At 37.5% G+C, this 27,577-nt stretch overlaps 1 protein-coding gene across 8 annotated transcripts in view; it reads right to left on the reverse strand.

Annotated features, from left to right (window-relative positions):
• Positions 1-27,577, reverse strand: part of FRY (FRY microtubule binding protein) — a 237,615-nt gene that overhangs the window by 2,730 nt on the left and 207,308 nt on the right. For 6 of the 8 annotated variants that reach the window (XM_048934593.1, XM_048934595.1, XM_048934588.1 and 3 more), the window contains 10 exons: positions 23,758-23,958; positions 23,096-23,257; positions 19,801-19,964; positions 18,476-18,665; positions 13,523-13,672; positions 12,004-12,102; positions 11,283-11,366; positions 4,484-4,501; positions 1,836-1,946; positions 356-549 (listed from right to left, as the gene is read on the reverse strand). In XM_048934593.1, the coding sequence (XP_048790550.1) occupies positions 356-549; positions 1,836-1,946; positions 4,484-4,501; positions 11,283-11,366; positions 12,004-12,102; positions 13,523-13,672; positions 18,476-18,665; positions 19,801-19,964; positions 23,096-23,257; positions 23,758-23,958 (1,373 nt within the window). The remainder of the gene's footprint in view (positions 1-355; positions 550-1,835; positions 1,947-4,483; positions 4,502-11,282; positions 11,367-12,003; positions 12,103-13,522; positions 13,673-18,475; positions 18,666-19,800; positions 19,965-23,095; positions 23,258-23,757; positions 23,959-27,577) is intronic. The other 2 variants (XM_048934589.1, XM_048934592.1) reach the window with 1 other exon arrangement.

Raw genomic sequence — 27,577 nt, forward strand, 5'->3', positions numbered from 1 at the left:
AAGGCTAAGAAATCTCATTCAAATAATGAAGTGAAACTGGGCTGAACATCAGCTGATGGATGTGACATACATATAGAAAGATTCTCAGGAGCTTCACAGCAGTACTTTGTATCTATGCAATGCTGTTAAACGTCTTCATGGTGGTAAACATCTGTGTTTGTACTGCTGATTTGATATCATTACTTATGGCACATCCCACAAAAGCTACTAACATCAGTGCCCCACATATCTGTTGAAACGTAATATTAATTATGGTGACTCAGCACATTACATTTAGTATAAAGTTAGGAGAGTAATAAATGCATGCCCTTCTAATAACATGAAAGTCTACCGTGAACTGCGTAGTACGACTTGCCTGCATTCCCTTATTTGCCGTACAGCCTTAACCAGCTCGTTGTTTTTCAGACACTCCAGCATGGACTGAATGGCTGCTTCTGTAGAATTGAACGTGGGCTCAGATTCCATGCTCAGAGGCTCAGCTGCAATTGCAGCAGTAGCATCCTTAAGATTTTTCTTCAACTCACTCAGTTCTCTTGACATATTTAGCAGCTGTTCCAAGGAGAAAGATATGAGATGTATGTTTTCATTCTCCATAGGTACCAAAGAGTGGTTATTTCAATTTTCTATTAGCAGTACAAATTATGGAAAATACCCACTTCAACAAGGACATTCCTTGAAACTTTGTGCTCTGTACTGTAAACAAAAAAACCCACAAACTACAGATTTTTAAGCTTTGAGTTTAAGATTAACTATGTGGGAATTTTGTCCTCCTTTTGCAAGAGCACATCTGAACAATCTTCTATCTGTCATTCCCATTTCATATCTGTTTTCATATAATTATGCATAAGTTCATGAAAACAACTTTTACTTCTCTTATCAGTGATGTTATTTATTTACAATTCACATGCAGGAGCTGATAGGCCCTTTTCTCAAAGGCTGAAACGTTAAAGATCTACTTGTAGATGCTCATGTATATTAAAAATAACCACTGTCACATGAACCAAAAATGGAACTTCTTTTACATAGTTGCTCATGGCTCCAGCAAAATGTGCTCATTTTGTGGTGAAACAATTGTCCCTCATTCCCCTATGGCCATAAGATGTGTTATTTATAGCAATCTAACAAAACAATCTATTAAACAGTTATAGAAATCAATCCTCTAATAAAGAACAGAAGATATTTCTCAAATCTCAGCCACTCTAACTAGATTCCCAGTACCTGTTTGTCTCTTAGAAGGAAGTAGCCCACGTGCTTACAAGACTGCCTGGAGAACAGTTTCTTAAGACACAACAAGTATTGAAAGTATTTCTACTATTATGGTACATCTCACATCTAACCAACCAACCATCTCTGTTTACTGGAGAATCTGCAATATACTAGAATATGACAGAAGATTCACTTTGTTGCTTAAATGTTTGTAATGCAGTAAGCAAAGTACATACAGTAACTTCTTCTCCTCAGCAGTTTAAAATATATGGACTTCATCAGGAAAAAAATATACAAGGAATGGCAAGTTATTGTTACTGTCTCTCTCGGAATGATGATCATTCAACTTAAACTGATAACCTTGAAGATAACTTCAAAAGTAGCATCTATTTTTTGCAACTGCTGACAATAAACTCCTCAGAGCACAAAGATGTTTGGGTTGAAAAAGATGTGTTGTTATACCATAAATACTTATCTTTATAATGCTGACAATAAAAAGGACTCAATTATGGGATTTTGTTAACTACAGTCTTAAAATACGTTTAACACTCTTGGGAAGCATTTAACTGATTTCAGTTTGATTACCCACAGAACAGGATCAGGAAGACTCGGTAATGTTGGCTACGTACCTCTGGCATGGAACTGACTTCGTGCACTTGTCCAATAAGTTTACAGTAGGACTGAAAAAGCAACAGCAGCTGGAAGTGGAGTTTATATAATCTCTGACACAGTTCCAATTGCTAGGGAGAGAGTTACAGAAGAACTAATCAATAAGGATCCATAAGTCAGGATAGTTTTTAATAACCAATAAAACCAATCTGAGATAGTTTAGTTCTTCAAAAAACGTTATTTTACCAAAGTTTGATCATATACTATTTCAAAAACCAACTAATGTTCGTTTTTTCTGCAGATAAATCATATAAGACATTGGAAGTCAAAATTACAGTAGCTCTCAAGTAGCACGTCAGCACCAATCTTAAAGCAGTTTGTATGGGTTAGCTGACCACTGCAGCTGGAAAGCAGAGACAGGACATGGGAGAAATGACTTGGACTTATAGAACATAAAACTCTTTAAAATATCAGAGATGGCCAAAGACCACGTCTGAGAGGTTGGAAATCCAAGAGAGAAGCAAAGAAGTATTTGCCCATAGGGGCCAAAGCTCCTGCCTGCTACTTTCACGGGAGAGGTAGAAGCAAATAAACCCAGCCTGGAGTGGGGCAGAGAAAATGCCAGCTCTGCAGTTTAAACTTCAGCTCGTGGATTTTCCAGCATCTTAATGAAACCATACAGCAGATAGACAGAATTTAATGTGTAAGAGAATGTCTAGCTTCACACTGTCCTGTGAAGTCTAATTTGTTTCTTCCAGAGGACTGTGCAGTACCATACGGAAAGTGTTGGACGCACTGAAGTAACAAGAAATGGGCACATGTGCCAGAGACATCAAACTAACATGCTGGTGGTGCTGCTGTCTGTGTGTGTCACCAGGAGGGGATCTCTCGGAGTTCCACAGATGGATCATGGTGGGGAGGGTAGGAATATTTCATCTTTGGCAAATTACAGAAGTGAAAATTCTGCAAGTGCATGTCTGAAGGCTTCCAGTCATTTACAGGAAAGACTTACAGACTTCAAACCACATTTAATTTGTCATCTCCACAGGAAGAGTGACCATGCGCAGGCTCAGTGATCTTTCCATTGACTTGGGGGAATGAGAGCAGAACTTCATGCTAAACATGGCAGGAAAGAAGATTCTGTTTATGCCTTTGCCTCCTTAATGGACTTCAGCTGCTTGCTCAATAGAGGTCAGTGCAAATGTCAGCACAAATACTAAGAAAAAGTACTTTACAAACATAGGCATTAATTTGACTGTTTATATATGGTTCAATATGTAAGTGTCAGGGTTTTCACCGATAAGATAAAATGAGAACCACATCTTTAGCATTCCAGTTCTAAAATTTATTTATGAGCCCAAGAGTTGAGGTCAAAAGAGCAGTTTGATGGCAAATCTCACCATTGTTCATCAGGTAAGGGTGGGCACCAACTGCCTAGCTATGTATGGTCAACCAAGGGCATTATCAAAACTGGGCAGAGCTGGTGTCCCTGCCCATCCCATGGGAGGCGATGGAAGAAAGTGGGAGCGGGGGGGGGACCAGCAAGTGTTGGGGGTCAACGTGACCCCACACATCTGTGGTGGGGCAAAGGAAAGGAATGTCTGTGTGACCTGCTCGGCCATAAGTGAACTATGGGTGCAGTACAGACAAAACCTACTGTGGCCAAAAGAATGACAAGGTAGAGCGTGAGGGATGCTGTCTATTAAACTTGCTCAGTGATCATTCTCTGTAACTGAGGCCACACAGCACTGCCAAACTTGCATCTGTATTACAAAGGTTCCTCCTTCCGCAAGTAAGATTGACTTTTCAGACAGAACCTCCTGGAAGAATTCTCTGTCTTCTGGTTGCTTCTGAGCCACAGTTGAGCATGAAGCCAGGAATGCCAACAGTGCACCAGTAATGCCAGCCCAGGAGGCTGACTTGCTCCCCGCTCCCAGTCCAGGTTCAGTAGCAGGGACACGGGAGGTTCTACAGAAATTCACTCTGTCCAAATTTTGAAGAACTGGTAAATCTAATTGGCAGGTAAACTTCAAGTTGTCAGGGAGGTAAAAATTAACTCAAAACCAGCACATGGTGTAATATAATTAAGGAATACAATAGCTTGGCATGTAATACACTATTTTCTAGTCTTTGGGGCATGATAATTCAGTGCTACTCTGCTGGCTGCTAACCTGAATTAAGACAAACTAAGGTTGAATTGAAGGCTCAAGTTTGAGTCTTTCAGTATGAAGTTATCATATCAAAGAATTCCATTTTTTTCTTCTCGACCTAAGAACATTCATCAACATACAACAAAAACAATTTTAAACAACTGTCTACTATAATTTTTAGTTTTTTTCACACAGAATAATTGAAAATTGTGAAATTAAAAGAATTTTTAAAAACTAACCTTCTACTCCAGCATATGACAACCATTTAAAGGCTCAGTTTTCACAAAGTTATGTGACAATTTGAAATAGCATATGAAAGTGTCAGAATTTTGGCATAGTATCTTTAGATTTCACAAAACACATCTTAGTAAATGATTTTAGTCACTGCATGTAGAACCACATATTTTACAAGAAAATTCCAACAAAAAAGGAAAACATGCTTAGAAGTAGAACAGTAAAATTGGGGTGTATTAGTCCATCTAGAGATGGACAAAGAATATGAAAGAACTTCAACTTACTGCAAGAGATTCCATTTGCTACACAGCAAGCATGGCACAGGAGAAAAGGAAAGGAAAGAAAGTATAGTGTCAGTGTAATGCATGCAATAGGAAGCACAGCCCATCTGTAACAGCATAACTTGTCAGCAGTATTAGCAATGCTTGCCTCAGTAACTGCCTGGCAGTGTTACATACGGCATGCAGAGCACTCAATAAAATCAAGCTCTGAATTCTAATGGTAAATCACAGTCTAAATTCTAATAGTAATTTATAGTCTAAATATCCTCCTCAGTTAGACCTTCATATTTATTAGTTTTGATTTATCCTGCTCAGAAGCCCAGGAGCTTACAGTGAATTTGGGTTAGGAAGTTCAAGAAATGACACTTTTATTTAAATGTTCTTTCCTTAATATTGTAAGGAGCTCGTATTGCAAAGCACTCAAACATTATGCAGGGTTTTCAAGCGATTAACAGTACTGATTTTTTAATTTTCTTTTAAAGAAATATTTTATTATTTAGGAATACTTCTATTTTTGGATGTAATAGATCTGAAGAAATGTACAGGATAAGCTGTTGGGTTTATTACTTGGCACACTACAATGGAAACATTTTATACATAACTTAAGCAATCATAAGAAAAAAAATAAATGGAAAATGCCAGTTTGGTCTGACTACATGGCAGGGCCACTTGTTCAGATCTGCATTCCCTTCTCTTACCAGTCATGATTCACTGATCTGTAATTCTGAAGCTATTAAAATGTCAGTGTAAGCATTGTTGTGAAGTAATAAAAACTCCAATTTACCCATAAGAGCATTTCAAAGATTAAGGATCACCGTCTCAGAAATAAATTTCTCAAAAAAGAAGTGCTCCTCTTTTCTCTACCAAGAGCTACACTTGCATTTTGTGCATGTTTAATGCAGATTTCCTTACTTATATTCTTGTGACATGTTAGATGACCAGAATAATGATGTCAATGTTGTAGCCAACAAACCACAATGACGTCTGCCCAGCTGCAGCCTGCACATGACACTAATAAACTTTGGAAATTCTTACTAAAATGATTTACCTTCAGTAAATCAGTACAAAGGCATCAAATAGAGAAAGGTCAAATAATGCTAACTTTATATGGTCACACAAAGTACTTTGGTCCTGTTTCTTTCCATGGCCTTGCAATTAAAAATGTATGAAAAGTATCGTACCAAATCTTGCACTAAACTTCAACAAAACCATGACAAGTTTAGCTTTACACTTCTGCAATGCTTAATTTTAAGCCTTTAATGTTCTTTGAACTGTTTTTTTTTTTTCTTTTTTTTTTTTTTTTTTTCTTGTTTTTTCTATAAGAGTGTTAGTATTCTTAAAAAAGCCTTCCTGTATATCCTGGCTTCCATGCAGTTCATGAAAATTAAGTTTTGTAAAGCTGTGTTTCAGATAAGAAGAGGACAAGAGCAGACAGAGCACCATGTTCTAGGGGTGCCCATTTGTGTTTTTAAAATCTTGTCTGCCTCTCTCTTGGGCTCCTCTGAATCTCAGCACGCCAACAAGTTTCACTCAGACTTTTGAAAAACGCTGAATCCAGGTATAATTTCTAACGTGCCATGGAATTGACTTTCAAGAAGAGAGAAAGCAGAAAATAAGTGAATTCCATGGTCTTTTTTTTTTTTCCCCACAGGAAAACTTTTTTTTCTTGTTTACTGCTTCAAAAATGATAAAACAAACAAAAAAAAGTCATGGAGAAGGGGGTAGGAGGTGTGAACTGGGATTTTATCTCATTTGTAAATCCCTCCTTCATCAGAAGAAACTATACAGATTTTTCAAGGAATATTACAAAATCTTTCTGAATACTCATTCAAATCAGCATGGCTCTCCAATTCCATGATTGTAACTTTTCTTCCTCACTCCTTAAGCATAAAAAATGAAAGTTGAGTAGATCATTTTTTGACTAAACGACATTTCTTTTAGTCTCCAGTATTGTGGATCTGGGCTGAATGCTCCTAGCTTCCACTTTTCTCCCCAGTTTCTACTTTAATGCCTATTGTAAGGGAACTGTGATACCCAATGGATACAATACCCAATTAATGGCTTTATCAGCTGTATTTCTCTACTTGCCCTCATGAGGCCCCACAGGCAATACTGTGTCCAGCACAAGAAGAATGTGGAGCTGTTGGAATGGGTTTAGAGGAGGGCAATGAAGATGATCAAAGGGCTGGAGCACTTCTCCTATAAGAAAGGCTGAGGGAGTTGGGCTTACTCAGCTTGGTGAAGAGAAGGCTCTATGGAGACCTTATACAGCTTAACAGGACCTTATAATCAGGAGTGACCAATTTTTTACATAATCTGATAGCAATTGCAGAAGACAGAATGGTTTTGAACTACAAGAGGGGAGATTTTGGTTAGATGTTAGGAGGAAATTCGTCGCTATGAGGGTAGTAAGGCACTGAAACAGGCTGCCAGAGAAAGAGTGGATGCTCATCTCAGGAGCGGTTCAAGGCCCAACTGGATGGGATCCTGGGCAGCCAGATCTAGCAGGAGGAACCCATGGGAGGGGGTTGGAACTGGATGGTTTTTAAGGTTTCTTCCAAGCCTATCACTCTATGATTCTATGACTATGACATTCATATGACTATGATTCTATGACTACCAAATATTTAGAGTCACTGGATCACTTACACAGTCCTTCATGCAGCTAATAAATGTTTCAGCTAAGAACCCTCAACTCCCACTGAAACAGCAACCTTTTGATTTATTACTGGAAGAAGAATTACTTTTCTGTACTATTAGCAGAAGATAGCAAAATACTAATCCTTACATCACTGGCTTTCCTTCTTGCTTTTTTCAAGGAATCATTTTTATATACTATAAAGAGACAAGAGCTACACAGTTGCCTCTTAAGACATTAAAACTGTGATAGCAACACAGTTGTCAGTCATTTGATGACATAGGAGAGTCCCATCATAACAAAATAGTTGCTCTGTGTGAGAGTTTTTAATTGCAAGTGCATTTTACTGGGGTATTCTATGTGATTTGAAACTGCAGTAGACAAAAGCTTTTTCTCTCAAACTGGAAAGTTAATACAAATATATTAGTTAGTATATAGTGAATGAATATATTGTATTGTATAGGTATAATATATACATGAATATATTGTATTCTATAAGTATCAGAGAGAAAAAGAGAGATACAATATATGTTGTTGCATTCTTCAATATCCACTGGAATTGAAAGACAGCAGAAATTGCTCCATCTGGAGAAAGCCAAAAACCTGCTGTGGTCCTCTAGAAAAGCTGTCCACAAGAGCCAAACTGAGCTTGTCGTGAGTACATGGATCTGTCCAACAGTGGTCAGATAGTGTAAAGAAACTGAAATTTCTAATCTAATTTCCAATCAACCTTCTAATTTAATAATGAGATTCACTCTGCCTTTAGGTATACTGTGACTCAGTTTAACTCCAGATTACTATGGCGTCAGGATGTAAACCTTCAGTCCTGTAGGTGGCCCAGAGTCATTGAACATTCAGCCACAGGAAAACCCACAGCAAAAGGCACATTCTCAACTTCTCCAGCAAAGTGCTAAGGGATGCAGTGCGCTTTAAAAATCCATTAACAGCTTGAGTTTGTACAGCCCACACTCAATAGACTGTAATCTTTTGAATGAGCAAGTTTTAAGGAAAGTGTATACTGACTTTGGACTTGCAGAGTAAGCTGAATGTCTCATTAGGAGACAAATACTTATTTGAATGAGTTACTAATAATCGACTTTAAAAGTGGGATCTTTCATGTATCTCTTTTCAAAAATAAAAAACAAACCCCAAACACCCCAAACCAGTCTTTGGCTAGATAAAAAAATAAGAATCCCCATTTGGTAGGGAGCAAGAATGTACCATGAGATTTACTTATCTGTTACATGTGCACAGACAGCATAACAGTCTGTGCAGGTAATCTGTCAATAGATCAACTCCTCTGTGCTTAAGACTCTGCAGCATCAAATGACTGAATGTAGCATCACAGCTTACAAATCAGAGACATGGACCAATCATGCAATCTGTTGCAAGAGTAAGAGGTGGAAAGGCATTCTGGGACATTCAGCTGTTACCCAATTAGCTAGTTCCAGTAGCTGGCCTTGACAACTTCTATTTCAAGATCCTTTAATGTCAGAGTAAGCAATTTTTGCCTTTGCCTATTTTCAGCAACAGTAACAACAGTCAACAAATCATGTGCAATTATTTGGAACTAGGATCTGATTAGGGAAATCAGTGCCAAGTGAATTGTGCACACAGGCAAGCAAAACCCATTTAAGCTAGTTGTGATGCAACCCTGATAGCAAAACTGAATCTGATCTCATGTCTGTTTTGGGGTTCTCTGGGGAGTTCTGAGAATCCTAGATTTCTGCACTCCATAGAACAAGGTATTGCTTTTTTTCCTTGCAATTATTTCTGAATCTTTTCAGAAGTAGCCTGGTTTTGTGTTTAGCTATTTGTGTTTCGCTAGGCATTTTTTTTATGTCAGAAGTTTTAGGCAGGATTTCAGGACTTACATCAGTAAATCTAAGAGTTCAGACAGGTTCCCTAATGGCTACCACTGTAAGACAGATGTTTTTTTCCTGCAGCTGGTAGATTCTTTGGCCATCCAGGCTAAGGGAGAACACAAAAGGAAAGGCATGAAAAAAAATCTGTCAATCTAAGAATTACTTATCCTATTCCCTTTCTAATAACATTTCTCCCTCTCCTCTTATCTGAACATTTTTTTTCCATTACTCTTTTGTTTATTCTTTTGTTTCTATTCTTTTGCTTTGTATTCATTTATTCTTTTGATGAATAAATAGAATGAATTATTATATATGAGAAAGTTCCCTTGTGAAGAGCTGTTTTCAATTGACAGGTGAGTTGAGAAGGGGAAGAAACAAATATGTCTGTTGATCAAACACCTGTCCACTTCCAAGAAATAATGTATTTTGAGTTGAAAGAACATTGCTGGGATAGAGGATTATTATTATTATTATTACTATTGTTATTATTATTATTATTATTATCAAGGATTCTTGCAAGAGTAAGAAACCCTTTTTTCAGACTGCTTGATAAGCAGTAAAAATACTGACTCTGGTTTCACATTTAAATCTGAGAAAAAGAACACCTAATTAAAAAAGTAATAATCAAACATGCAAATGGAACATATTTATTAACTTTTAGAAGCGCTCAGACCATTTGTATGTGAGCTCAGTTCATACTTTATTCCTTCTCCTCAGCATTCTCTCAGCTGTACTTTTTCCAAAAAGAAAGTAAGCAGATGATCAGCAAGATGTCTGATCCTCCATCCATTTTTGGGGGTTACCAAAATAGGGATGAAGAGTATAAACAAATTGCATACAGCAACATACGTAACACCTACTACCTGAAGCCACTGATCAGAGTCTTGTGCACCAGTGGGCAGAGGTCATCCACAGACAGCCCAATTGTTGTGCCTCTCCATGTATCACTTAATCTCCCTCCCCGATCTACTTGGCAGGACAGGCAGTAGCACACGTTCCAGGCCCCTCTTTTGTAGATGTGAGAATAGCTCACTTGTGACTTCCTGGCACATCATAACAATTACAGAAGAGACAGCATCTTCTTTAAACGCATAGGAAGGCATGTGCAACTTTTGCTGGTGCCAGTGCCAGATGGGGGAAGACTGGACAGTTTTCCCACCACCTGTGACTACAGCCAGAGGATTTATTAGCAAATCAGATTTGCTAATAAAATCAAGGAAGCTAAAATGCAGGGATGGCAAGGATTTGGGATTACTGAGCAACGGCACAAAATCAAACCAAACCAAAGAAACAAATGCAACTGAGGTCAAACTGGAAGATGAAATACATAGAGATGGAATGAGAGGTTAAAATAAAAACAGAAGACAATAAAATGATCTGGGGGAGAAGACAAACAATCAAAACCAACATGACAATGTCTTAAAAAAAAAAAAAAGAGTTCTGAAAATGTCATTATAACCTGTTATAAGCTATAATACATGTAAATAGGATATGTTATTTTTTTCTACATGCTCCTGCTGTTCCTTGACTTTGGCTAATTCTCTTCATCCTCCTCCTTTTTCAATGTCCTCATTCCTTTTCCTCCAAAAAAGAAATACAGCCCACAAAATAACCCAACTCATTCTACAGCACAAAGACATCACCTGTTTCTTATAGGTAGTACATCAGATCACAGGCATGCCACTGGATCGTGCTGATTTCTGAAATGACTGATTTCTTAACTGGAATTAATATGCTAAATATATATGTACAGATATATATATATACACACACTTATGTGTAAAACTTGTGTCTAGAAGTGACAGAAGAGCTATTTTGCCTTTGCTATAAATACTTTCCTAAAGCATAAATAATTTAACCGGTCATTTTACAGTCATTATTTTGTAACTGCTAATGTAAGTGGATTTCAACCAGGTAAGTCTTTCTGTTTTGCAGGCTGAGTCTGTAACAGCTGTAGACAAAATGGGAGTAATGTGGAAGCACAGTACATCAGGACTGATTTTCAGAGACAGTGTGCTGTGGGAAAATGACTTCTCTGAAATGGGTTGCACACACAGCCCAGGCAGGGTTAACTCTGATTCCTTGTCTAGAATAGGAAGGCATAAGTGTTGCCTCTGAAAACTTGTCATTTCCTTCGGCCAAGGCAACAACAATTCCTCTAAGTCTTGAGTGTGAAAACTGGATTATGCCAAACTCCATCAGTGAGAGAAGGGGGAAGTACAGCATGACCTTGTGGATCCAAAACAAGATATATCACATGTCACTTTAGAGGAGTGAAATAATCCTTCTCACTCATTACCTTCTCTTCTGAGTCCCCCGGTTGGCAGGTAATAACTCCATCTCGTGAGCCCCCAGCAAACGTTGCTTTGCAGTTTGCAAGCCACTGTTTTCAGAAATAAATTGAAAGAATATATGAATAAAGCCCTTAGCTTGATTTGCATAACGGTAACAGTATTCTAGTTACATAGAACATAAACAAAATTTTGCAATTTTGATTTTTATTCACTCAGACTATTTGCTTTGAGTACAATTTAAACAACTGCAATTTTACATTCTATTAGTACTATTAATATTTGAATTGCATAAAACAAGAAAAAGAAAGAATTATTTGCTAGCTGGGAGAAAGAAAAGATTAGGAATATTAAACATGCTGATGTTTCTAAAATTAAAGGACTTAATACATTTTAAGTTCTGGTTCATACGCTCAGGAAGAAACATGAGATGAATCCAGTATCTGAAATACTCTTTTTTATTGAATGTTAAACACAGAATCACAGAATGGCCCGGGTTGGAAGGGACCTCAAGGACCATGAATCTCGAACCCCCCTGCCACATGCAGGGCCACCAACCTCCCCATTTAATACTAGACCAGGCTGCCCAGGGCCCCATCCAACCTGGCCTTGAACACCTCCAGGGACGGGGCATCCACACCAATTAGACACTACCTGCAGTCTCCTGACATAGTGTCAATATACACACAGAAAAACAGGAACAATAGCACAAAGCACAATCCAGCGTACCGAGAGAGTTGCTTCTTTTCTGTTGTTGTATGTGTCCAGGTATTCCTGCAGTTCTAGGACACTGAACTTCAGTTTTTCAAGAAGGCCACAAGAAAGAAGCTGGAGAAATGAAATTTCATTAGCATTAGCTAATTTCATTAGCTAGCAAACGTCACTATAAAAGCATAAAAATACTATCAGAATAGGAAATACAGCAGAAAAAATATCTTGCAAAATAATACTTAGGTTTATATACACCAATAACAAAAATTACCTGATTTTATGTTTATGAAAAAAAATAGATAAATAGAATAGTATATTGAGAGCCTACTGGCAACAGGTGCACCTATGGTAATTTGGACTTGAAGCTGTGCTTTGTTTTTTAGCAGCTTCACAAAGGACTTTTTCCCTAGACCAAAAACACTGCACAAAGCTCATCTGGTTAATCTCTACAGCTCTTTAATGATGTAAAGCACAGTGCTTTGTGGTCACAGAAGCTGGCCAAAAGCAGGCCCAAGATTGCATTTCAGAAGTAATGCTCCCATTTGAAGTCACATTTTCCTGAAGCTTTTGGACAAACAGGGGCCAGAATGAAAACAATGAGAAGGGTCACCTCAATTACTAATATATAAAAGGGCTACTCTGAATGTAATGCCTTCTGTTTTAAGATGTTGGCCCACGACTCAGAAGCAGATGTTGGTGATACGGCAGTTGCAGTTGAACCTTCTCACCAATATTCCATCACATTTTGATGCCATGTGACAGATGGCAGCAGAGGGACAGTCTGACAGAATGGCATCTGACATGGAAATGCATCTGAGGCAAAGGCTGAATTCCTCCATGAGGAGAAAATGGCACCCACTGACATTCACTGACACTTGCTGAATGTTTATGGAGACCAAACAGCGGATGTTAGCATGGATAAAGCTGGATTATGTGGGTAACATTTTCCAAGCAATAATGCTGTCACAGCAACTATAAACAGTGGTCACCTCCACTGGTGCAGATTTTTATGAGTGTGGCATGCAGACTCTTGTTCATCAGTGGTGAAAATGCATAGCTAATGGTGGTGACTATGTTGTAAAATAGTATTTTGAAGCTGAGAATTTGCTCTATCAAATAGCATTACTGTACTTTTTTGTATCTATTGTGGTTTCCACGGAAATAAACAGGAGGAATAACTTTTGGAGTGATTTATGTAAATTTCTTATGATCTTTTTAATGTCTCATATGAAGCCATGGTGAACTATGTTAAAAACAGCTCTTCCTTTGCCATTTGTGTGGCCAAACAAACCCAGCGGACACCTCTTTTGTACTGCTTTCTGGCACACAGGCCCAACACACTGTATCGCCCATCTGTCAGTACTTAGTAAAAGTATGAGAAGTTAATGGAAATTTGCTTAAGAACAAGAGAAAAAAGAAAAATTACAGATGGGAGGTGGGTACTCTCTTGACGTATCTGTACAGGAACTGCCTTTACATGAAACAGGGGAAATAACACTGCTACGCAGAGTATGATATTTGAAAAGAATATACTCACTGTTTCTGCATCTACAAAAAGAGTAGGACATTCTGAGCACGATGTTAGCATCTGAGAAGACCTCACAAACTTGGAGCCTATTCCTCGCAGGTTGTCTCCCAAGTAGCTGGCTGCGTCGCAGGTTAGGAAGCAGAATCTTTTCTGAATATTCTGTAAAGCAAAATATACTTTATCATATTCTTTACTCAAGTTCTTTTATAAACAAAACTGTATGCTTTTTTTTTTTGAAGTGTGTGTGTGTCATACAATAATGTGTAACAGAGGTCACCTTCCTGCTCAGAACTCATTGCTCATGGATATGAAACAACAATTATTATGCTGGACAGAGTGCACAGCTGTGCGGCTGTGAAACGAGCTGCAGAGTCAGTAATCATCTACTGCTGAAATACTTTTTTGTAAACATGATTCAATCTATGTAAAGTCTTTTACCCACATGCAGTTTGTTTTCTTGTCAGTACAGGGTTAACGGAGTTGATCAGCACATTACTTTTTCTGTCCATTCCGGGCATTGTTTTGTTAGTATTCCATGTCAAGGGGTTAATCAGACAGTATAATGGACATCCTAATGCCAAACAACAGCACGGAAAAGCAGAAAAGAACTTTTGCTTTCCCCTGGGGGAAAAGGTTTCTTACTAAAAGTTTGCTGTTGTTTGAGAGGACTCCAAAAATACTGCATTGCATCCGGGAATTATTCTTCTCAAAAGATTTCTTTTCATTTTTTGTCATCTTGAGTCCTTAAACAGCCAGTCCTCCAGAACCATCAGAAGCATCCTAATGCTGACACTTCCTTTTCATCAGCTAATATATTAAGTGAGTAACAAAAATATTTAGTCTCACAGGACTTGTATTGATAAATACAGAACAGGTTTCATTGCTAATGTGTATTTCACTAAGGCCAACTGCTCAGCTAGTGAGAATAAGGCGAAAATGTTTTTTAAAATAAAAATATACAACATTTTTATATTTTACCCCATATAACTGTAGGTACTTCTCTGAGGAATGTAAGTTAGGAGCTGCATTACTGTAAGCATTCCTCAGTGCAGAAAAGTGCTTCCCAAACACCTGTTTGTGTGACAGACACATATGGCCTTTAGTCCTCCTATTCAGGGGTCCAGATGCGAAGTGCCTAAAATCAAGTGAGCTCAGTTCAGAATTTATGGATAACAGACACCAGTGGATTGGGTGACTCTTTACAAAAATAAATAATAACCATCACATTATAGGTAGGGTATGCACCATAAATTATTTCTAAAATAGTTAAAGAAAAAATTTCTCTACAGTGCAACTTAAGAACTTCTCTCTAAAGCGTCTGAACCAGTCCCATTCACACTCAAGATCTGCTGTTTGTCTTACTGCATTTTTCTACCATCTTCAACACATCAACAACGCTCTACACATGTCACTTAGCACAGAGCTCAGATTCTCTGCTGCACTTGAGTCTGTGGTTGACACAAGGGGCATTCTATTAGGAGAAACAATTGTTATGTTCTGTATTAATGTATTTACTGTCTTAGGTAGAAAAAATGGGTCCACAGGTAACCAGGTATGTAAAACCATACTCAGAAGTTAATTATAAACAGCTCACTATCCAATTCAAAAGATAAATTGAGTAGGATTCCATTGGGATCTGTCTCAGGCACTACCCGAATCATTAATGAAAACACTGAATAATGGAACATGCAACACGCTTATTAAATGCAGAGATGGTTGAACTGTGGGGTCTGCAAGCAATCTGGGAGCTAGGATTATAATTCACATTGATCTTGGCAGACTGGTAAAATAGTGCAGGGAAACAAAGGACAAGGTGGTACACAGAAACAATTACAGTGCACATTCACAATGAAGAGTAGACAGGAGGGCAAAGCTCTGTAGAAAGAGATCTGCCTATTAAATTGGTTTACAAGCAAAAAATGAATTAGCTGTATCCTACAGTAAATCAATTATCAGAGAGACACAAGATTTTACACAGGAATAGCTTCTACAGAACATCTAATGCAATTCTAGTTATTGCTGGTCAGAACTTCGGCCAAAGTAGAGAATCTGCTCTTGCTTTTCAAGGAATACACAGACTTATTGAAGAAAGCCCACAGCAACACCCAGAAGTTTAGAAAATATGACTTATGGTGATGGTTGAAGTTAAGAACTGAAGTTAAATAAGACAAGATTTGGATAGATGAAGTCATGACAATGGTCTTCAACTATAAGCAGGAACTACAAAGAAAATAATGTATCACAGCAGGCAGAGCAAGAAATCACGGGTGTAAAACAGAGGAAGAGGAGTTTTCAAGGAATGGGAAGAATAATGAACAACACTGCCAAAAGATGATGTGAGGCTTCATCTTAGCAGACAAGTTAAGAACAGTTTATACAAAGAAGCTTAAAAAAACATTTGACCAAGGCGAAAGTTGTAGCCCCTAGCAAGACAAACTCCTCAGTTTTCTTCCAGCACTCTATGAATTACTTTAAACAATCCTACTTTATTTCACAAACATAACTTTCTCAAAACATTTCAGCCACGGCTTCATCAATAGCTGATAGTGTTAAGTAGACAACATATTCCTTTACTGCATTCCTTTTCATACAATCTTGAAAGCAACAATCAATCTATAGCTAAGAATGTAACAGACTTACAGAGTGAAGTTGTGAAGTATTAAAACTGCCAATGAAAGCATTTAGAAACTACACATATATATATACACTACTTCAGTAATTATATTTATTTTGCAATTAAATGGACTATCAGTTCTACAACAAGTTATCTCAGATATGTCCCTTTGGGTACAGATTACAGTGACCGAAATCTTTTGAGCAGGGCCATACATACATTTTAATAAATAAAACTATCAGGAGTAATAATGACAACATCATCATATTGTCATCATAGGTATATGCTTGCATTTTGTCTTGTGTTTCATGTGAATGTGAGTAGTAAGAAAACATCCTCAGAATTTTTTCCTCTTAATCTGATTTTTTTTCTTCTGGGAAGAGGATTTTTATTAATAATAAGGCTCAACTGGGCAAACTACTTGCTGGCTCACAAATCTGCTTGTCTTGGAACTGCATGGTTTTCTGAAAGTCATTGGATTTGAAAGAAATCAAAGAGGCAGCTTAGAGCAGAGACCTGAAAGGATTATCCAGAGATCTCTGAGATACGACCAGTTTACAGAAAAAGTACTTCAGTAATTTCGGGAATTTTAAACAAGTTTAGTGTGCTGTGGGCAAACATCCAAGTTACCATCGACTTGATGAAGACCAAAATGTAGGTACTGTGGAAAACACACTTCCTTTGCTTCACCAAGTATTTAGTTGACAAAACACTCCAAACAAGGACTTTGCTTCACAGTTAAACATTTTGGCAGCACTCTGCATTGCAAGCCTTGCACATACTGGGCCTATTTCCGAAACTTCCTGGTGGTGAGGGTCAAAAATCTTTTAAGATCATGGATGAGTAGCAAAGTTTAATGGCGCCAACACAATGTAATTCCAGACAAGTTGGGATCTTATGAAAAAAATCTGGGAAAATAACCGCTACTTTTGTAAAGTAAAAATGTATCTGTTACCCCATTTAGAAAATCCTGGTATCTTGATACTCTCAACACCTTACGTTTTTTTCATTTACTATTATCCATGTTCCACTGTGATTGAAAAATCTTTTAAGAGCAGTATCAAATCTTTCTTATCCGGTATCAACTGAAGAAAATCAGTAGGTTATCTTTTGAAAACAGGAGAAGCAGAACAAGTAATGCACTGTGTGTCAGCTTTTGGAGTTAAACAAGCACTTCAAAAGTAATGTTCAGGTTTTGCATTACATGCTATTATATATTGTTTTAATTTTCAGCAATGCACAACAACAATTCCTTTTCACCTCTTCAAGGAGGAGAAAAAGGACAGCTCTCAAAACACTTGAACAGGGCTACCAACCTCTAAGACTGATGTAAAGAAAAAAGCTGAAATACACATTATGAAGAACCACAGTTCTAATTTTCAAAGTTGACCCGTCATGCACTCAAGTCAGCACTGAGATTTCAAATAGTCATTTATCAGTGCTTAAATGAATGCTTATCTTCTTAGGTACCTCTACTTACAGTGGTGTAATCTTTAAAGGAGAGCAGAGTGCACAGCTAAAAGGCATAAAATTATTTCCTCCAGAGGAAATAGGATGGAGAAGAGAGTCCTATATTTTGATGCTTCTTTTTCGTAAGGACAGTTTCAATACATTAATAGATCTCAAGATGGTATATTTATTAACAGAGTACCCACTGCTATAACAATTGCTAAAAACAATAGCATACTCTGAGACCACATGGAATTTAATTCTGCATGAAATTACCTGGCTGTTGTGTACGCTGCTGCCTCACATAAAGCAGGACAAACCATGGAAAAAAGCTTAAGAACTAATGACATGCAAACTAGATAGTGGTTCCTTAGAACAGATCATAAATTTTATCCCTTTTTTCTAATCTGTTTGCATGATGCTTGTCTTTGTAAATACACAGTTTTAGAATGCAGATCTGTTTATAGTTTTTAGACTCATTTTCTGGAGTTCATGTTACATGACGGCAGCTAGGTATTTCTATGCAAATGATTAGCTACAGAATATTTAACATCGTTGACATTTACAGTGGGCACGGTCAAATCTCAACAGTTTAACATGGAAGATTAACAGTCCTTTGAGGTGAAAAGGCTATTTGTAGCAATTTGCAAAGCATGGAAGAAAATACCCTTTAGAGTAGATCCACATTTTTTTTAGTGTTATTTTCAAGCCTTCAAGTATGAGATTTTTATTTTTGTATTATTTTTATGACTACAGAAGACAGCTCTACATGAAAATCTGGTATAATAATTGCACTTGAAAAACCTGAAAAACTATCCCTGTTAGTTCATTACTACTACTGTCAAAATCAGTAGCCATGCACAATCTACACATTTTTCATTTGTCTCTTATTTTCTCACCTTAAACAGGGAAGAGAACACATGAAATGTATAAACTGCACAGGAACCATCAGAATCGCACATGAGCTGGTTGATGTGACTACGCCAGGCTTCTTCTGCATCATCACATGCTGCTGGCTGAAATGCAGCAAGGATGGCAGAAAAAAATGGTGAGGGAGGAGGGGAGGCATTTCGATCAACATCTCCAAAACTAAAGGAGAAAAGAAAATAAACTATGATGAAAGCAGAAGTGCAAGGAGGTGGCAGATAAAACACACTGTAAGAGAGAGAGGTTAAATTCCACAAGCAATTACAGCATCTTTCTAAAAATACTCATGATCTTCCAAATTATTTTTGAAGATTGGCAGGACTTCAGCCACAATGAGGTAAAATCTCCAAACTGGATTCCCTATCCTCAGGCCATTCAAATCTGCATTACCTTACCTTGAGGAACCTATGTTGTTTTGTCATAGAATGGTTTGGAAAAGGAAGGCTGAAATTTCACAGGAGGATAGAACTTAGGAGGAAAACACTTATTCTGGGAAAACTTGCTTACGTTAATGTACAACAAAAGCTTGGAAAAAAATATCTTTGTGTGTACAAACAGTACACACTCTGACATGTTTGGTTTAACTCCCCCACAAACAACACATTCTTAGCACGGAGCATCATTCTTGTTCTTCATGGTGAATTAAACAGGTTGACTCTTATTTTAAAAGAGTACTAAGCTACTTGCTCCTGTGTGTTAGCCTTTGTGATAGAGAAACACTCCTGCAGCTCCCAAGAACAGGAGCTGATTCTGAAACGTGGTACAGAGACAGAAGGCCTCTTTATGCCTTCCTACTGCTTTACTCTTCATAGATACTGACCGCTGTCTAACTCAGCATTCAAAATCTGAAGGACCTGCACACAGCATGGAAAAATCCTGATGCCTTCGTGCAGCATTTGCTGGGGTCCATCCATCATTTGGAGGATTTTTGACAATATCATAAATTCCTTATGATCCATAAGCAATCAAAAGGATGAATGCATGGATAATCTGTTGAACAGTTAACTCAGCAGTATTTCTGTTACTGCAAAACTTTAAAAAGTATTTTTCTCTTTAAATGAAATATATCATGTATAAAATGACTAACTGTATAGGTGTATGCACAATTTGTATCTTGTTTCTCCTATAAGGAAAATCTTTTTCTTTCTGTAGTTGTGTGATAATTATATTGATAATTTTATGCTTACCTTTCCAGTACCCAAATGATTAAGTTAATTAACATCTTGATACCACTTTGTTGTACAGCTTAAGAGGATTTTTAGAAAATCCTCTTAGAAATAGCAGCATTTACAAGTACCTGGCAAGAGCAAATTGTTCCAGCCTGTCAACTTTCTCTTCAGTCTCTGTCATATCCAGACTGAGGCTATCACTGCATTCAAATGCTCCAGGGAGTTCATTTGTAGATGCTGAAAGCTCATCCTCGTGGACTGCTGTGTCTTGCTCTGCATGTATGGCTTCAACCTAGGGAAGTGAACGATGATGTCTTAGAAAACAGCAAACTAAGAAGTTAATAGCACTAAAACCTAGAAAGTACTTAATGAAAAATAAAACAGCATGTTAAATGGCACAGATGTAAAGTTCTATAAAATAAAATACGCGAATCGAGTCACACTTCTGTAATAAGACTGTATCTGCTTAACTTGCTGTCTTAGAATAATTTTATTTTTGAAGGTATTTCTTCAACTGAATTGCAAGGAATTTCAGATTTCAATACACTTGGCAACATAGCAGGGATGCATTTTTTTCAGGAAGAACAATAGAGTTCCTGTTACTGTCAGGCTGTCCTTGTTAATTCTTACTTTATGGTGTCCGAGAGAGAATTAAAGACTCTCAAGATAGACTTAAAACAATCACTGTCCAGAAAACTGCATGCATGTTTAGAATTTAGGATTATTCTTAGCATGCCGTGTTTACTCAGTAACTGCCACAGAAGAGGAAGCCAAAGCATTTACAGGCCATTAAAAGGATTATGTTTCTATCACTCCTTTTTTTTCTGTCTGTTAGTACCTAAAGCTAATGGACACATCTAATCACCTCCCTTGATTTCTTTTGGAAAGCTTTTCAATTTCTCTTACATTTTTAGTCTGAACAAATTTTGTTTGAGTTTCAATCTTTTGCCTTTTGTCAACATCATCCACAACATCTCTGCACAGCAGTGGTGGTTCAGATGACTCCAGCAGGGAGGTCATAAACTCTTTATCTTTTCTATTTGAGATGCCTCATAAAGGCACGTGCTCCTGCATAGATGCACATATGCATGTACATGTGTGTTGGGAGCAAAAAAGATAGTAATATTCCTGAGTTCAAGACAGATAAAATGAACTGCAGCACAAACTGTTTATGTTTTATCGAGAAGGAGTTAGCATTAACCACTTTCAAACATGTTTGGATGGGATAGAATAAAGGAGGAAGAAAGAGGAAGCAAGCATTTCACACCCACTGGAGACTAATTCATTTTTCAAAAAGAAAAAGAAAAAGAAAAAAAGTGGACTCCGCAGATTCACGTAGGAATGGAATTCACACGTAGGATTGGAATACGCTTTAGAAATAGATGAGTTTCAGTAACTTGAAAAATATGTATAATCTGAATCTGTGCATGCTCATAGCATTATTCATCACTGACTTTTGATCTCTTACAAATAATATCTCAAATTATTGTAGTCACTATCTTTAGTAGAAAATAAGCTTAATTAACTTCTTCTCATTCATGGTAACTCCTGGAATTTGGAAATAACCATTTCAGAATGCTTGCTTATTCTGCCTGTTGCTCTCATTCACTGCATATATTTAAAAGCAGAAGCAATGTTTTTGTATTTGATTATGATGCAACAAGGAAACCTTTGTGTATAGCTCTAAAGAAGTAACAAGCATTTCCTTTGCACTGCTGACATACCATCAGCACTCTGAAAATAAAAACTCAGACAGAAAAAGAAGCATGAAGGGGTCCAGTTTTTATGTTACCAAATTAACCAAAAATTACCTAGGTGCAATTTCAATTTTTTAACTAAAAATTGGATCACTTCTTCCTTAAAATAAACAAACTAGTTTTTCTGAGTAAAAATACAGAAGTATCTTTGAGGTGAAAAACACTGAGAAGGTGCAACGTGTAAAGTTTATCAATTCATACATCCTTATAACATTGGTAAAGCCTTATTGCCTTGGGTTATGTACACTTTACCACCCCAACCTGTCTCAGAATGAGTTGAATTTGCTTGTCAATCTTGCAAGAAACTCTGCTGCAACTTTTCATCCTTTACTTTTTTACCTTTTCCAAAGCTTTTCACTTTTTGCTGAACACTGGTGCACGGCTATTATGGCATTAAATCAGTAACTACAACATCAGGATGCACATGATTAGTCATAGTCACCACCTGCAAACATATCCGTTCTGGCTGCAGCTTCCTGAACTGAAATTCTGCCAACTTCTGCTGCTCACAGTTGTTACATGATAACCTGTCCACCAGCAGCTGTTTTGACAAATGGTAATCAGTTTATCTGTTCCACAACCATTACCTTAAGAAGTTCCTGTCTTCCCTGATTCTTAACTGCATTTTCTCCTCCAGTCCTTTCTTCCTCGTAGGGAAGTTTCTAGCACAAAGAATTTGTTCAATACTCAGCACAATTCCAACCTATGTCTTACTGTCTAGAATTCTACTTTCCGTAACTTCTCTTACATGCAGCATCAGCAGTACCACATCAATTATTTGTGCGGCTGCATGTAAAAGAGATCAAAGGAAAGAACAGGAATGAAAGCTGATGATTACACAAGTCAACCATCCTCCTCCTCTGCCGCACTCTCTTACACTGCTTTCTTGCAGAAGACATTCCAACTCAAACACTGAAGAGAAAGCTTTAGTGGTAAGGTGGAAGTGTTATAAAGCCACAATAAAACCCCTGTGGATTACATTTCTGTAAAGACAGTGTTCACCTGAGCTCCCATAAACAGAAGTATTATCAAATAGAAAATGAAAGAAACCACACTCATTATCATTTACCAACCTTACATTATGTTTGTCTTCTGATTCAAGTGTCTGAAATAAACTGTGCTGAACATGGCTCTTTTATCCTTGCAAATCCTGCTGCCTCCCTCCCTCCAAGATGGCTTAATATTGTGGTCACGAATTTAAAATTTCTGAGTGTCTGCCAAAAGGCAAGAACTGAATCCAGTGCACACAGCCGTACAATAGGTTCCCACACACACAAAAATCCCAGTAAATACAAGCATACACCCACCCCATGAGCTAGATTTAAATCAGCACGAAGAACAAAAGAGCATTCCCTTAGAGCTGTGACTTGTAAACACTCCATGAATTCATCTTCTAATGAGTTAGTAGCATCTTGGTGTATTTATAGTGCAATATCCCCAAGAAACAATAAGTATAATCTTTTAATAAAGAAACTGTAAACAAAACAGAAAGGTTACGAATGTGCCCAACGTTATATATATACTACATGATGCCATTACATTCAGGAAGTCAGAATGTACTTGCTTTCACAGATCAAACTCTTCATGAAATTATATGCAAAATAAACTTGGAAAAATGACACATGAAATCCATTGCAGCTGGAAAAGAAAGTAAAAATTTATCAACCTTGGATCCTTCAGGCACTTGGAGATTATTCATATCAGGCAAAGACACGTCAAAGCTAGATGTTCCCATATTAAAATGATGAGGGTCTGCTGAGGTTGTGTCACATGACGTAGAAAGTGAGTCAATGTGGTTTGTATCCTCGGATGGGGAAAGATTTATAATCTGTTCCAAAAACAACAAAAGGACAAAATAATTGAGTACACAGCTACCCTATCACTTAGCTTTTATGAATGTGCAAATTAGGCATTATATCAAATGGCGCTGATGGAGGCTCTTTGTACATGCAGACATATTACAGACTTTTCATATATATATTGGAAAATCATATAAACATCTTAGAATTGAACAATGAAAATTGGACACGATTTACAAAACTGGAGTCTTCTCCTATTTCTGTAAGTATTAAATACATCAGGAAGATTTACTACTGGCCATTAATGAAAAGTAGACGTATACTAATTTGTGGAAAAAAGGGTGTCTAATCTTCCTACGTTTTGGACTTTAAGTCTTGCATACATATGCAAATAAGGAAGAAGCAAATAGTGAGTGTCATCTCCCAGTGTCAGACGATTAAGACTGCACCTGAACGAGAGGAAACTAAAAGCCCAGCTTATTTACAAACACAACCCTACCTACTGTTAAATTTCAAGTTAGCAACTTACTAGGTCTGAGTTCTCCAAGATCTGGCTGGTGGTCAGGTCCTCCTCCTCTGATGACTCCTCGGAGTCCTCATGGTTCATTTTGTTCAGGCTGGGCGTGCTCCCAGAAAGCTGGCTCTCCTCCAGCAGCTGCATGTCACACTTGTCCAGGCTGTCCAGAGAGCGTCTCCGTACTCCCCAGTTGAAGTTGTCCATGCTCTCTCCCTGAAATTGGATACAGGGTCAGCTTCCTGCATTTGAAACTCATTGTATAAAAACATTAATAATTAGCTCAAAGTTAGGTCGATAAATGTTTTTATGTAGAAATAGAATACACATTTGATATAAATATTACTTTGTTAAGCCACAATGTAACAGGAGCATTTAAAATTTTTTCCAGTGCTTCACCTGCAGGTAAGAGCAGAAGCATGGAAATGAAAGTTAAATGAAGAGTGATTCTTTTCAGTATTAGATATTTTTCATGCATTTGCCAAATTAAGAATTTGATTTGTAAGTCCACATATACACACACCTCAATACCGTAGAGCAGTGACAGGCAAAAGAAAAGTTCTGAAGCAATTTTAAGGGGTTTTTCCAATGATGTTTAAACGTATAAAGAGCACAGGGCATAGCAATGTTTCAATAGTGAAACATATGCTAAAGATTTTTCATCCTTCTGTACGTACGTAACCACAGTGATGAGTTAAGGTAGGTTTGAATGTACTGCTCCTACAGCACACAAAATGTAACAGCTAAAGCAGCAAACATTTTAAACTTTTTTATGATGCTAGGCTCATATGGCTTATTTCACTTGAACTTATTTGAACTACTTGAAACTACACTTCAAAAGTATAGCATTCACTAACATTTCTTGATAATATCAGTTTTTTGCAAAAGGATACAGTCAAATGGACCAAACATTCTGTATAAACTTTTAATTTCAATCCCCTGTACATTTATATAAACTGAGTGCATTAATCAAATCGCATAACCACTTATTAGGATGGTCAACTGGTACAAAGGTCACTTAATTTCTTTTATGTACAAAAATGACAAATAGTTTGCTACCATTTTTCTGATTACTTCATGTATTTTGCCAAAACCAGACCAAGTCTGGCCATGTTCCTGTCCAGCAATGCGGGTGCATCTGCAGCTGCTCCTGCCATGGACCACATGAGCTTTGGAAACAACAGAAGGTTTCTACGAGAAGTATCCAGCAACAGGTTTGGGCTTCTCTAGGTGAAAACCCTCAACGTCACATCACACAGGAAGGGAATTTACAAAGAAAGGAAACATTCATTAAAGCTGAGAGCTGACTTCTTAAAACAGGATTTTTCAAGTACCAACACTCTTAAACAAACGCGCCAACTGCTGAAAATTCAAGTTGGCAGTGATCTTTTAAATGTGAGCCTGCTGAATTTTAAAAAAATATAGTTCTGCCTAAAAATCATAAGCATTAGCAAACCACTGATTATTGAAGGACTTTATCCTATGCTCATGAAGATTGAAACCATGTACAATCAGACAAAATACAGTCTGAGTTCAGAGAGGTACTTCAGCAGATATCTGGTTTTAAACACTTGAGTAATCCATATTCAGGGCTCAGACATTTCCTGAAATGGGTGCCCCGAGCTGTGCAATGTGCAATTAATTCTACAGTGACCTCACTTCCTTAACAATCAACTGACAGCCTGCACAAGTAGATCTTACTTTGCATCACTGTCCTTTAATGCAAGGAGCTTTGGAAAACGACTGGAAATAGGAAAAGCTCAGTTGTAGTTTACACTCTGCTTGCTTTTCATGAACAAGTATTAGGAAAAAAGAGAAATACATTTTTGGGGAAAAAAAAAAGAATCAAAAAATGCAAAAACTGCAATCTACAAGAGCATGCTGTACTAAAGAATGCACTACATTGAAGAGCAAATGATAAATAATTTGCTATGAAGCCTGACACGTTTATTAGAAGAACCCTGTGTTTTCATCCAGAGACACAGCAATTTTATGCAGGAAGGGCATAAAAACCAAGATGTAAAAAATTAGATCTCTAACTCACAGAAATTGCTGTGCAGTTCCCAAGTACTTATTTTAACAAATTCTTTGGCAACTCATCCTCCTCTGGATGGACACAAGCAGCAATGGGACATGCTGCATGAGTTAATAATCTAATAAGTAACAAAGCAAAATCTATGAGCAAGCAAAGATGACCATTATTACAACTGGATCCTCAATGTTGAGGACAGCTATCAATGAACTTTTCAGCCCACGTCTGTGGGCCTATTTCCTGTCCTGTTTTAGTTCTGCAATGTGTTTAAAAGGAAGCCAACACAAAGAAGAGAAAAGAAGGGCATGCTATTAGAAGTGGGGAGTGAATCAAAAGGAAGAGAAAAGGATAAGAGCTGAAATAACCCATAGCTTTGGTGTTAGCATAACCTTGCTACAGGGACACCTATATCATACTGAATTTATACAAGAGGTCAGCATGTGTACTGAGATGGACTAGGTTTTGTGGTCTGAAGCAGCGCTTATTTCACAGCAAACAAGCAGGAGGGAAGATGTATTTGAGAGGATGCTCATTTTAATCTACAGCTTGAGTGAAGACATCTCCTATTTGACAAAGCCACCAGGAAAAGAGTCACTTACAGATGTGTTTCACTGGCAGTGAGCAGCTATCACATCCAACGTTCTGCAATCACTGCCCTCGAGTACAGGAGCAAACTGGCCGTGGCAGCCACTTTAAGCAATACCACAACCCAGGAGAAGGGGAGGCACAGAAAGGGGAGACACTGAAACGGGATATAGCCCAGGGTAGAGGAGAGTAGTGTTATCTCCTTCCTAAAGCCAGTAAGAATCATAGAAAACTTATTTCCTAAGTTTTTACCATATGTAATGGCAGAGTTAATGGACTGACACAAATACTGAAGGATGTAGGCAAAAGTACTGTGTGGAAGAGTATGGCAGCACTTCCATATCACTGTATCTTCCAATGCACAGGGATTTTGAGACAAAGATATTTCTGGGGGTTGTTTTTGAATATCGTAACTGATATTCAAGATACAAGAAACATAGATACAAAATAATTTTTTGTGAAATCCCTTCTATAATTCATCCAAATTCTGTGTCACTGCAGCCCCCTCTAAATATGAAACTGCACTGCAGTTCACAAACACTGATGCACCTTTTCAGTTTTCTTCAGAGATTCCAGAAAAGGCAGTAGGAGTATGCAGCTGAATTAAGTTTTATGAACTGATTTATTCTCACTGACAATAATCTACACTTTCTGAAAAGGTCTCAAGTATCAGCTTCCATGAGATGCTAACAGGAGCCAACATACTGCAACTGAAAGGCTGGGAATTCTTTTGTTTGCACATAATACTTATACATTATACTTATCAATAGAAACGCTGATACTAGAATTAAGAAAGTTTAAAATTTGTCAAGAACATGGAAAATGTTAAAATCAGACTTAAAATGAAGCAGAATGTAATTTAAAACTAACTTTGTGAAAGAAAATACAAAATAATTCTAACACAAGACAAAACTGAAGCCCCTGTCAGAAGGGCAGGCACTCATCTGCCCACCCACCCAAACACACAGGAGGGGGAGGGCAACAGCACAACTACGAGATTATCTTATAATACAAATTTGCAAGAAGGCATAAACATATACCAGCACATCTGAGTTCAAGTAGCGTTCTTACCTGAAGTTCCTGGGTAGCAGATATAACAGATAGAAAAACAAATAGAAAGAATCTGTGTAAAATTACTGCATTAAAGACATCATAGACAAACATTTGCCTACAGTTTTAACTAATGTGATTAAAAAAAAAAATACTTCAACTCTTCAG

The sequence above is a fragment of the Lagopus muta genome, chromosome 1 (assembly GCF_023343835.1).
Source record: "Lagopus muta isolate bLagMut1 chromosome 1, bLagMut1 primary, whole genome shotgun sequence".
Classification (NCBI taxonomy): Eukaryota; Metazoa; Chordata; class Aves; order Galliformes; family Phasianidae; genus Lagopus; species Lagopus muta.